The sequence below is a fragment of the Botrytis sinoallii genome, assembly GCF_014898435.1.
Source record: "Botrytis sinoallii strain Bc 23 chromosome Unknown BSIN_016, whole genome shotgun sequence".
Classification (NCBI taxonomy): Eukaryota; Fungi; Ascomycota; class Leotiomycetes; order Helotiales; family Sclerotiniaceae; genus Botrytis; species Botrytis sinoallii.
In genome coordinates this window covers 368,133-380,946 of record NW_024066043.1, presented here as the reverse complement: position 1 = coordinate 380,946, position 12,814 = coordinate 368,133, and the positions used below count along the sequence as shown (strand labels likewise).

The following is a 12,814-nucleotide window of genomic DNA, read 5'->3' as shown; positions in this document are numbered from 1 at the left end:
TCCTCCGATGTTTTATTGGAAACAAGTACATTTCACGAGTTTTCGAAAACTCAATATCACGGGAAAATTATGTTTGGACTTGGCACAACAAGATCTTTCCGAAAATCATTTTCATTTCATTTAACATACTGTTCTCTCCACCCTACATCTTTACAATATTTACTCGAACACATCCTCACCTCCCCACAACAAAGACCCAAAATCTGGCTCCTTCATCGTCTACTGTTCGAGAATCAGGTTACAGGAATAGCACGATGACTAAAAACACTAGTCCGACCAAGAGCTGCTCTCCAGACCGGCTTACTTTCACTAAGAAGCACTTTCTCTCTCAAAGCACTCGCGTTGCGGCATTGATGCTCATGGCCCATACCATCTATCCCATCCACCACTTTGCCCATGGCGTTTGTCGTAGGTTTAGGAACTTCAAGAGTATCATCAGCCGTGCATATAATTCCCTGATAGACAGCACAAAATTAGTTTAATAATACTTTCATGCACAAACCCAAAAAGATGAATAACCCACCTGCGCAATGTAATCCAAACAATGCAAAAAATGCAACGGATTCTTCGACCACTCTGCCCCCTGAACCTCATGATCATGATTCATCGGCCCCCCAAATAACATCGTTCTAATCATGCCCAAACAATGCAATTGATGAAACATGGTTACTCCGTACCCCTTCGTAACCCCCTCTCCTTCATCTACTATGATGAACCCGCCGTTGGGAGTGAGAAGATATTCATCCCAGTCTACATCCTCCGGGTCTCCGAGCGCGGCTTCGAGCGCGGGGATGGGGGTGAAGATTTTCGGGTAGAATTCGCTTTGGGGGATTGAGTTCGCTCCGCTGGTGTGGTCGTGGGCTTCGGGACAGATTTGATAGACGATGAGATTTTGGACGGGGGCGAGGAAGGGGAGGAGTTGTTTGTGGGCTAGGAGAAGGAATGTTGATATTATTGCTGTGGAGAGGAAGATGGTGGATAAGATGAAGCGAAGACGTGAGCGAGTGCTGGGTTTGAATTTGTTTTCCATGCTTGCTGTGGGTATGTGAGTTTTGTGATCGAATCTTTAAAACTAAAAGTCAGGAGCTATGTTTTCTTGAATACGGAAGAAAAGCAATGGGGCATACATACACTGAGCCTTATGCTATAACGGCCGGAACACACCTGGATCTTCAATCTGCAAGCAGGGATATAGAACAAAATGAAAGCCACAGGGTTTTTATACTTGGAGAAACGCAAAATGCTGTTTACTGGTCATGCCTTTGAATGCTATAACAAAGATATGAGCTGTGATTTACTCGCTCGGAGCAGATACTCGAACCCAACTCTGATATTCAAGACATCCCGAGTATTACATAAACTGTATACTTAACACTAGAGCGTACATCGGGATCCGAACGAGCATTAGTTGGCTCCAACATTAACAACCCGAAACACTCTCCAAAAGATCATCAATCGCACAACGAAATAATAAAACACCGATTCGGAAACCGTATCGTTATCTTCGTAAAGTACCTATCGAAACTTGTTTTCAATCCTAAAGATCCCCCTCGTTACGATAATTATCCTTGCTGCAACGACCATCTAATCTCTAGCGTATGTCGCACACGTATATCCACGTGTAGTTTCCATCAAAACATACCTAGATAATCGAAACAACTACCGGTTGTGCAAAGCTGATAAGAAGATCATGTTGTGTAGCGAGCAAGCGAGGATTCGAGTCCAATAAAGTTCAACATGACGATAATACCAGATCAACCCTCTTATCGACACGTCATATAAATCTTTACTGTGTTATTTTGATGAGCTGATTGCTGCAAGGAAGTGATCATGAAGGGGCGGGATTTACATAAATTATAAAGAACGATAAGGAAATTTTGTGTGCTGGCGGAAGCTGTGTTGGGTTCTCTGCAGATGCGGTTGCAAGCAATGAAGAATATGTGATATGACATCTATGAGGGAAATAATCATGAAGGAAAATCAAGATTCTGTGCAAGTACTGTAGTACTACAATTGATTCAAGCCGAAAGCTCTATCTTTTATAGAATTCCTGGATTGGGCCGTTCCCCATATTCTTTGGTTGCTTGACAAGCCATATTTCAAAGACGAATGCTTATGTCTGTTTTCGTGAAATCTGAGTGTGAGATTTTTCAATTTTTCAATCTTCGAACCGTTTTTTTCCTTTTTCCACAGAAGTCCAAACATCATGTCAGCTTTATACAGTCCCGAAGCCACACACTACGAAAGTCTCGAGGACCAAAAACTTCCCAAGTCAGAGAGAGAAGATAATGATGACTTCTCTAAAGCAGACGAAGAAGTGTTGTTTCTCGAGCGTCATGACTTCCCCTCTCATCAAAAGCAACACAGTCATAAGCGAAAAATCTACATCGTGGCCGCCGTCGCTATATTCATTGCTCTCGCATCAATCACATTCGGAACATACTCGACATTACGTTTTCAGGCCTTGAAGCATAGTTACAACAGCGAATCTACTCAGCAGCTATCACCATCAGAAGCACACTCCCACGAAAGCCACGGAGGCGGCCACGAACACAAGCATGAGCACTCTCCCGTCTCATCCACTCAAACCAGCTATTCCTCACGCCCGGACCTAGATTGCGGCGACAGTGAAACCACTGCAAAAGCCGCAGGCTGCACATTTAACGTAATGGCGTTCTCATATGTTCCAGCCGCATGTAGCGGCAGTGAAATTATGAGCTCTTTCGTCGACAAACATGCCAATCTACCTCTGGACGGAGCCGGAATCTTCCCCTGGTACCGCTGGTCCAACCGGACCGAGCCTGTCCCGCAAGATACAAACGAGCTTAGTAAATATCCATTTATTTGGACGACCCATGAATGGCACATTGCGCATTGCTTATACAATTGGGCTTTAACTACCGATGCGATTTCGAGGGTTCTCGACAACGAGAAAAATGTTTGGATCTTGCAGGATGCGGTTCAAGGGGGTCATATCGCGCACTGTAATGGCTTGGTTTCTGATAGAGTGACAAGTGGTCTGACGCCTTTGAGAGCATTCAGGGCAATTGGACGTTGTGTAAAATTAGATACTGACGGTATTGCTACTTTGAGCAATGATCCCTATAGAAGCCATGTGGATTGAGATGTTCGCGGTTTTTGCTTGGCGCAAGAATTTCCAGATTTATGTAAAGGAATATAAGAAAAATAGTATATAAGACAGAATCTGAGCCTACCTTATAGGCTACCAGCAGACTTTACAGAGTTTACGTGATATAGAGCCATGCATTTGCGCAGTATTCTGACTTGCTATTTACCAACTGTGAAAAATGGTCCAACTCTGAAGCCCGAACGGCCATTGTGATATTTGAAAGATAGACGGTATACATTTCAAGCATTTAATAGTAAAAGACAAACAATTCGATAAGAGGCAGCCATGAATGAAGAGCTTGGGTTTCGCACAAATGCGTTGAGAAACTGCCTTGAGCCACCAAACATGTATGCTTTTAAGTTTCCCAGTCCTTCACTTGATGGCCTAGGTGAAACCACTTTCATATGCTACATACATGAAGTTCAATAAATGAAAATGTTTAACGAGAAACTCATTTCACCGAAAATAAAACGAAGCTCATGGATGAACGCTGGGCCAATATCGTAAACAGCCACTTTAGAGATAAGTTCACCGTTCATAGATGGTTTCGTTTAGTATACCTGCTGTGCCGAGTCACTCTTCAAAATCCACACTCAATTCAATATCCTTCCATCCTTCCCGCAAAAGTGCATAAGAAAACTCTGCCACTATGCCACGACCTTCGATTTCTATGATTTTCTCCTCTTCCACAAACCCTAGATTTCTCAATGTCGAGCGCATCGGTTCATTATCCCTCATTGTTCCAGCGACAGCTTGGAGACCAAATTTAAGAGTTAACTGAGTCAAAATACTAGTCGTTAATCTCCCCAATCCCTTGCCCCTCACCTCCTTATTCAGAACCACGCCGATGTTTGCGACTCCTGGCTTGACCACAAAAATATCCCCAAACCCCACAACCTTCCCATCAACTTCAACGAGGACCTTCAGGCAATGAAAGTCCGTATTAGCCTTGTCGTATTGATCATACATGTTGTCTTTCCATTTCGAGATGGCAACCTCATCCCAGACTTGGTCTTTGCTGTCTTGCAATTTATTGTTATCGGCGTTTGTCGCAAGGGGGAGCCAGACATCAAAGTGAGATGGTGTTGCGCGAAAGAATTTGACAGTTGGGTGTGACGGAATAGTGATTGTCCATTTCTTGGTAAAGAAACTTGAGCGGTATTCTGAGGGTGGGGGTGAGGGTGAAGAGGAAGACATTGAAATAGATGCTATATATCGGCTTAATAACTGAACTTCTACCAATGGGTGAAGTATGAACTCTAGACAAGTCATTATAGACTTACTTTTTGAATATCCGATTGATATTTAAGTTGTTAATACTGCCCACAAATGAAAAAATTGACTGATAAATGAAATCACGATCAATCAAATTGTAAAGGGAGATGGGATCAAATCGACGGAGGATGATTTTAAAGCCATCAGTAGCGAAGATTGCTCTGCGTTAACAAAAGCTGTACCACGTGTTTTCAAGGATCGAGTGGAGAGTTCTATTGAAAAGTTTGATAGGGAATACAGAATCAGTATCTGATGCATGTACTATGATCTGTTGTGGACTTCGTGAATCATAACTTCCATTCCTCTCACCACCTTCCAAATTGGGCGACAAACGATATCCGTCGCTGCTGTTTTCGATCACATCGGTGACATGAACGAGAACATCAGGAGATCATGCGCAGTAGGTAGGTATGATGGTTTCTCTCAATATCGTACTCTGAAGATAGGTCAAACCACTCGTGGTAGATTGTTTCACACCTCCCTTTGTATCGGTTCTTGTTTGACTCCCATTCCGAGTATGTGCATCCCCTTCTCACATCTCACAGTAAGGTTGGTAGCAATTGAAGTATAAAGAACAGGACTTTGATCAAGCTCTGCATTTATTCAAGACAATGAGATTTGATTAGGTAGATAAGATAAGATATAAAGTTTTTCACATAATCGAGCTAAGCCACTTTAAATCTCCTAAATCACACCTAGTCTATTCCGACTGTCATCATCTCATCACTCATAATGAGTTGAAGAGATGTTTGAGAGTAAAACCTTATCACACCGGTTTCACAATCTAAATAGTCAATTCCTCCGCATTATTCAAAAGCTTTGATCTCCTAACAAAAAGAATGACTGTTCCATCACCAATACATCATCATACTCTATTTCCCATTCTCTATGCTGATTGGTCAATTCAATATCAATATCAATTAACTTCGATGACTCTTTCCCGCTCATACAATATTGGAGCAGATGCAACTTATAAGAAAGCTTCGAAGTGGAGTGAGCGGAGAAACTACACGGTACAAGCCCAGGGATAGTCAATCATCTCGATTAGAATCTGAGAACACATACAAGTCTAGATCACAATGAGTCTGACTATGACATATCACACGTAATTTTTATATCAAATTTCATCACCAATCTCGTTCTGGGAACTCGATCAGAAAAAACAGGTATTCCGACCCAGCGGGCCGGGTTGGGGGTTTAAGCCTTTTCTTATACCGACATGTGAATCTAGTTTCGGAGTTCAGTGCGAGATGTGGCTGGGATCTGGGTACTCGTTCATAGGGCCAAGTGGTGAAGCACGGAGTAGTAAGATCTTAAGTTTTACGGCGCAGGAACTATTGTTCCTGCTTACATAGTAATGTTTGAAGTATTGTTAGATTTGGAGCTATGTGATGAGAGTTTTCCCGTTTGGATGGCTGGATGCATAGATCAATTTACAAATACAATGTTGCCTGGGCTAGCTGGCGATCACGATATGACACCAGGACCACAACACCAACACCCACCATGTCAACACCGCAATTTCCCACAAAACAGTCAAAAGAAGACAAGAGATAGATTGGAAATCAGGCAGCAGATCATTAGCCCAAGAAGCCACGGAATACCTGCATATCAGACACATTCATCCGCAATCCATTCGTGTGTCTTTCGTAATGGAACTACTCATACGTAGTTCGGTATGGTTGGTACCTGCACATGCGATTTCCAGTCGATCAGTTTGTCGCGGCACAATGAATACATACATATCTATATTCGTTTGTTTGTTTGTTTGTTTGTTTGCTTTTGAGCTGATGGTATACGTGTACTCGAAACATCACCTGTCAACTTGCAGGACAATCGGGATCTCGAACAGGAATGCTTGAGCATAAGAAATGGACATCCTGATATCTGGGACTTAGAGAGTATCAAGCACAGAGCCATATGAAGAGAGAATGCTGAACAATCTCACTTTGAATAAAACAATATGATCACCCAATGAATGACGCATCTCCATGCCCCATACCCTAAGAACCCCATCCAAATTCTTCTCGCCATCCTATCCCATCCCATCCCATCCCATCCCATCCCATCCCATCCCATCCCAAACAAGCTCCCCGAGTACACCCCCTCCTCAACTTCACCTCACCGGTCCACCACCAAACCCTGAGTCATCCGGCCTCGCTCCCACATTTTTTCCATCACCGCTACAGCAAGCAAAAGCTTACCTACTCAACCACTAATAACCTAACCTTACCACCTACGGAATACAGCATCAACAAGTGGAATAAGCGAACTCCGACTATACGTGGGAGAAAAAACAGGCCGGAATTGACCAATGCGTACAGCACGTGCCAACTGCTATCAGCCAAAACTCATTTTCACACCAAAAATCAACATTTTACTATATTTTCAATTACTAAAATCTTTATGATTTATAAATAAAATTCTTTTAAATTTTATTTTCATAGAGTTTTTATAATAAAATTTGATATTTTCACTATTTTAAAATGCTCAGAAATTTATATTATCAAAATTTATATAATTGAATTAAAATATCAAAAAAGTTACTTGATTTTCGCTTATTTTACTAGTAAATCTCATTATTTTCGTAACAATACAACTTTAACTCTTTATAATTCGATCAATAAAATATTTAAAAAAAATCAATATATTTTTATTAAATTTTTAATAAAGTAAATTAATTTATATAAAAAAATTAGATTTTATTATTAATTATTAAGAAATTCATAATATAAATAGTAAGTTTTGATATGAAAACGTATTTCGGCTGATAGCAGTTGACTAGTACTGTAACACCTCTCTCTACACATTGTTTTGGTGAGGGTGCACCTACCATTGCGCAGTGGTCAATTCCGGCCTGTTTTTTCTCCCATGTATAGTCCAACCTCTTCATCACCCTATCCACACAATCCACACTCACCTTCAGCCTTATCCCAAACCCCTTCAAGCATAGCTCCTCCCTCTCAAGCATCCAACACATGCAAAGCGTGTACGCGGCCGGCCTTCTGATTGTTCTAAAAAAATTTCACACATGATTTTTTTTTTGATATGCATTGCTTGCATGGTTTGTTGGTTGGTAAGCATGCAGACTCCATATACCGTAGCTATTTTCCTTTCTCGACCGGGGCGGGTGAAAACGAGGCAAGCATGGGACGAGGAAGTTTTTTGGTTCTTTTTTGATATCTTGCTCAAAATTGCTTAGTTGCTGGATTGCTTAGCGGGCGGAGTTTGCATGAGATGAGATGAGATGGGTCGGGGTTGGGATTCTAGATTCTCGGTTTGTTGTGACTCTTTTGCTTTTTCTGGGTTCGGTTTGTTGGAGTGGAGGTACATGGACGGGTGTCATAGTTTTTTGGAGTCTGGGGTTGTGATGGATTTGAGTTGGATATATATAGAGGGAGAGATGCCTCGATTACGAAGGCTTTCCATCATCATCATCATCATCATCATCATCATCATCATCATCATCAATCAGATATAAGAAGATATTAATTCACATAAAAGTAACACAACTATCTCAACATCAAATTCATTTTTCAAAGTCACAATTCTACCATCACCAACATCTCAAACATCATCAACAGTACATTTATAAAAATGCCTGCCGGATTCCCCGCCTACCCAGCTTCGCGTATGTTTCCTCCCCCCTTCTCTATCCCATAAACACATCTAACAAACCCCAGGTTTTCCAAACGAAAAGCCCCCAACGCTCTTCCATCCCTCCTCTCCCAAATCCCCAAAAGCAACACCCGTCTCCTACTCCACCTCTAGATCCTATACTGCTACATCTTCCTCCTCTCCAAAAGATTCAATGGATACCACTACCACATACACTCCCGCAAACGATACCTCTTCACTCTACAGCACCACTTCCACCATTTCTTTTTTGAAGCATCCGCTTAGTACACTCAAAGCGAAGTTCTCGCATAAGGAGCATTCGAAGAGGGAAGCAGCCAAGTCGAACGAGAAAACCTTGATCGATCCCTCGACGCCAAGTGAGAAGACACGTACGTTCGACCCCAAAGTCTGATGTGATAGACATGAATGAAAGGGTAGGAGGAGGCTGACTTGATTGGATTGGTAGCGAGACAATCACTCACGGAGACATACATGATCATGGCTATGAAGTAATCATAGCCAGCGTTCAATTCGTATGTTTATTTGAATGGTGTTGTTACCGCAGATCCTTGGAATTTGGGGATTCTACGATATTGCTGCGACATTATATATCTTTCGGTATGGGGTTCGGTGGAGTTTGTTTTGAATCATTGGTCGCATACTGGCAGTGTCTGGATCAAAGCCAGATACTTATGAAACAATTCTATTCTGACTGAGAGCGGATTTTCTTGGGAAACGGCGTTTTGGTAGCTCTAGTTTAGTGTTGGAAATTGACTTCTTGATTTTCATATCTCGTTAGGCTTTTAATAAATAAATTTAAGTTTCTCAAAAACTATCATCAAAATCATCTTTCATCGCAACTATACTTGGACTATTGTCCAGTTCGTCGGTATTGTCAAATCCAGCTCCTGCGGTGGTCAGAAGATCTTCAACAATTCTTTTACTTGCTTCTCGTGCTATAAGCAAGTTAGCTTGCATCGTCAACGGGTCAAAAAAGGGCAATAATATACCAGGAGTCTGTAATAATCTTGATTGCGGTAGGGAAAATTGAATGGTCTTTGGAGGACTCATTCCAAGTTCCTTGTAGATATCCTCCGCATCTTCATCACTATCGCTTTCCCATGTAATCTCATCTTTCTCTTTCTTCACAGATCTGGCAAAGATATCCTTTGACTTGCCTTTCGCGGGGGTTTGAACGCTTACACCGGGAGTGCGCGGTGCATTTTGTCTATATGGTTGTCTAACCGGCGAGCTGAATATATCAGCGTGTAATTGAGGTGCTGCAGCTGGCGGTGAAGACAATGGTGAATGGTTATCTCGCCATGAGGGTTTGTTGGCAGGTGTTTTCTTTTCTTTCCGATTTGTAAGTGGTGTAGCTTGGATTCGATAATTCTTCTCTAGCATTTTAAGGTATTGAGGATCTTTTGACTTTTGAGCCGTTGATGGTATGTAAGTTTGAGCATTTGATGGTAAATCATATAAAGTCGGGTCCATTCGATATGAGGCTGGGTCAAATGGGGATGAGTCTGGTAACATTGACATATCCGGCGCCCTTTGCTTTGCTCCAGGTGTACTTGGTAGTTGTGTGTCATCTTCATCATCCTGTAATGTCGCTCCTTTAAGTTCCCTCCTCAAGTCCTCGTATGGTGATGAGAAGTCTGCAAATTGTGCTTCTTTATCCTTTCTGGGAGGAGGAGCTCGAGGTGTGCTACCACTTATGTCATTATCTTCTAACATTGAATCATCCTGATCATAAGAATGATGTCCATCATCTTCCGTTCGGACAGTTTCATCATCAACGTGCGATGCAGTATATTGGCTTGGTTCTTCGTGGGACTGGGCATATGAGACATCCTCCTCCTCCTCCTGTTGCTCTACTTGTAATAATGAGACATTGGCACTGGCTTCAAAAAATTGTTTCCAAAACTACCCCGCTATTAGTTACCTTTCAGGTATTCTCTAGATGTGCACCAACCTTTGACCCTTCCCAAACCGCATTTGAATGGTTGGCATATTGTTCAACGACCGGTAGGATACTTGTAGTAACGATGCGATGTGCTCGACTAAAGTTGTGATCAATTTCTGAGGTTGCGTTAGTAAACAAACAATGTTTTAGGAGAGAGGTGGAATCTTGCCTTGGAGAGTCAAAGTGATAGATTGCTCTAGCTTCTCAAGCTCTTCCGTAAGAGAAAGTGGTCTTGCAGACGACACACTAGCTCGAGACATACTTTTTACTGGAATTCGGTATCTCGTTCAGAGACTGGAATTTTTCGGGTTGCTGAGGGGTTGAAGCGACCGGCGCGTCACTGATTTGATTTTTACCACGCAAAAGCAAAATGATTAAATGGCGTAGCACGTGATCAAGGAGTTCTCAAGATTTGTTTACTTTAACTTTATTATATCTTTACTGCCCCCAACATTTTATACTTTCAAGATAACATGGAATTCAATGCAAATCAAGTCTACCAGTATCAATATTATATTACGATCGTTGGTGATTCCCTCCTTTGAGGTTTTGCAAAGTTTGTTTCTCTATCACATTACCTAGTATCCTATACCTACCAATGTGTTTGTTAACTGTCTAATCAGTGGTAATCAGCACTATCGATTCTGGTATAGTATACGGAGAACAGACTCCGCACTGTCCAGCATTTCCTTTCAACTTTAAGCTTAAAGGTAGAGAGATAGAGAGATAGATAGATATGGGCGATATGGATGGTATGGATAGTATGGATGGATGGTATGGATGACATGGGGAAATTGGGTGTTCCGCGTTCAGACTCCCGTCAGTTCCCGCCAGTTCGCACCAATTCTTCCCGCTCATGCAACTGTTTTGCGCTGCAACTTCTGTGCCACCTTCTCCTTTTTCTTATTCCAAGATTTCTTGTTTCTTATGGTATGCATTTACGATACAATATTGGTATTTGATTGCACAGACACAGATACGAATTCTGGCTAAGCCTGTCATCTGATCAACATCAACCCCATCGGACCTACGAGTAGGCATCAACTGATTCAACTCGAATCAGAAGCACAGACAAGAACCCCCTGGGAATTTGGATCATATCCCTTGAGGATTATCACAAATCCACTACATCCGGAAGAAGCCTTACAGCATCAGCATCAGCATCACCGTTTGGATATCTGCACTATTACTGGTGAATTCCGCAACTCTCTCCTTTTATTGACGTTATCTTTTTCGCATCGTTTATTTTGACACCCCGCTTCCCCCTCCCACCCTCCCTCAGAGTCTCAGATTTTTACAGCCTTTGCCTCCAATTGCTCAATAGGGGGAGAGCAAAGCAATCTGTTCTCGCGAGCACTTAGAAATATTGAAAGTCGATAAGTGGGCGAATTCGTTTTCCTTGTATCAAGAGTAATTCCAGACCTTCAGATCGCGATCTCTAACAGCCTAAAACATATCTTGACAATAGTCTTCAACTGCCATGACGACCATTGCCTCAAACTAGCAAAATTCTCCTCAAGAAACATGGACTGATAGGTAATATTTCACAAGCACGACAAGCATTCTATGGCTTATACTCCGTACACTACTCAGAGCAGAGAGCAGGTGGTGTGCATAAGGATTTCAACAATAGGATCACCCTTGCAGGAGCATCGACAGCTTTTATGCAGGAACTTTCGGTTTAGGTTCCACATTGCCGAGGCTCCATCTTTACCTACGATGTAACCGCCGTCTTTCAGAGATCAGCAGACAAATCATTGGGTAGACAATTTGGATATGTCTGTTACCTGCATCGTACGTACTGATATTGACGAATTTTCAAGGATAAGATGGTCGAATTAGGACACTCTACCAGTAATATAGGGGCTTCATGTACCCCTTAAAAGATCGATAATCGTTCTGCACAAGACGATTTACACTATTTTAATTCCGCATCGTACAGCTTTCAACCACTCAAGTACTGATTGTTAATATTCACACAAGTGTGCCGGTGCGGGGCTGTCCCGTTGCAGAATCACCAAGCCAACATAGAACTTACTCGCTTGATGTTTTGCAATTAAAAAAGTCAGATTTCAGAGTTCGAACACATCCAAACAATATCGAGAGATAACAAAAAACAAACAAAAAGACTTCATCCATCCATCTCAAACTACCTCCAAGTCTCAAACTGGGGCAATCCGTGCGTCACAAGCCAAGGGACCCTATTCATTTATCTTCGGTTCGAGTTCACAGATGAAAATTAAAGCTAACTTCTAATTTCTAAGTTCTGAGTTCTCACGCTTTTATAGTTCCAAGATTATTTAAGCGGCATCCAGTAAGATTTTGGGAAATTAATTTTAAGCGGTCTAAACCATACCTTGTCTGCTATGTTTAGACTGTAGACTACGGAATTGACATGGGAGAAACCCTCTTCTCCAAAACTATTCAGCCAGTTTGGTCTCTGAGCGCTATGGGGAACGTGAAGTCTATTTATCCATGTCGCGGCCTTGTCAAGACCTTGTCACCGCGTGGACCTGGGTACTCTGTAAGAGAGAAGTTTTGTTTTTCTTATACAGCACGATGTACTTTCCTTCACTTTATCCAGTGACACTCCTTCACTACGTTTGTGTGCTCTCACATTTTCTTATGCTGTTTCATTTCTATCGTCATTCCTTGCATTCCTTCCTTTAAATGCTTTCCTCAGATATATCGAATCCTATTGTGTGTTGAGTTTTCTCGCATATAGGAGCTCGGTTGACATATTGTTAATTGCTTACAACGTCCTCCCCATCTCATCCGAAGAATCTCACTCGATATCAGGTCCACCCCTCTTATGATGCCTGTTC

At 42.0% G+C, this 12,814-nt stretch overlaps 5 protein-coding genes across 5 annotated transcripts; 2 read left to right on the top strand and 3 right to left on the bottom strand.

Annotated features, from left to right (window-relative positions):
• Nucleotides 1–233: 233 nt before the first annotated feature.
• On the bottom strand, nucleotides 234–1,030 carry EAF02_008490 (uncharacterized protein; the record flags this gene model as incomplete). Its single annotated transcript, XM_038904538.1, has 2 exons — nucleotides 234–455; nucleotides 524–1,030. 2 exons carry the CDS (start codon nucleotides 1,028–1,030, stop codon nucleotides 234–236), a joined length of 729 nt encoding a protein of 242 aa, XP_038755595.1.
• Nucleotides 1,031–2,206: 1,176 nt separating this feature from the next.
• EAF02_008489 (uncharacterized protein) lies at nucleotides 2,207–3,124 on the top strand (the record flags this gene model as incomplete). The annotated part of the gene is made up of 1 exon (XM_038904537.1): nucleotides 2,207–3,124. The coding sequence occupies one exon, from the start codon at nucleotides 2,207–2,209 to the stop codon at nucleotides 3,122–3,124; it is 918 nt and encodes a 305-aa protein (XP_038755594.1).
• A 579-nt stretch (nucleotides 3,125–3,703) lies between these two features.
• Nucleotides 3,704–4,327, bottom strand: EAF02_008488 (uncharacterized protein; the record flags this gene model as incomplete). Its single annotated transcript, XM_038904536.1, has 1 exon — nucleotides 3,704–4,327. The coding sequence occupies one exon, from the start codon at nucleotides 4,325–4,327 to the stop codon at nucleotides 3,704–3,706; it is 624 nt and encodes a 207-aa protein (XP_038755593.1).
• Nucleotides 4,328–7,831: 3,504 nt separating this feature from the next.
• EAF02_008486 (uncharacterized protein) lies at nucleotides 7,832–10,305 on the bottom strand. The gene is made up of 5 exons (XM_038904534.1): nucleotides 10,159–10,305; nucleotides 9,999–10,105; nucleotides 9,034–9,949; nucleotides 8,084–8,979; nucleotides 7,832–8,030 (listed from the first exon to the last, which is right to left on the bottom strand). The coding sequence occupies exons 1-4, from the start codon at nucleotides 10,247–10,249 to the stop codon at nucleotides 8,849–8,851; spliced, it is 1,245 nt and encodes a 414-aa protein (XP_038755591.1). The 5' UTR covers nucleotides 10,250–10,305; the 3' UTR covers nucleotides 7,832–8,030; nucleotides 8,084–8,848.
• Nucleotides 8,003–8,536, top strand: EAF02_008487 (uncharacterized protein; the record flags this gene model as incomplete). The annotated part of the gene is made up of 3 exons (XM_038904535.1): nucleotides 8,003–8,036; nucleotides 8,089–8,412; nucleotides 8,490–8,536. The coding sequence occupies 3 exons, from the start codon at nucleotides 8,003–8,005 to the stop codon at nucleotides 8,534–8,536; spliced, it is 405 nt and encodes a 134-aa protein (XP_038755592.1).
• Nucleotides 10,306–12,814: the final 2,509 nt, after the last annotated feature.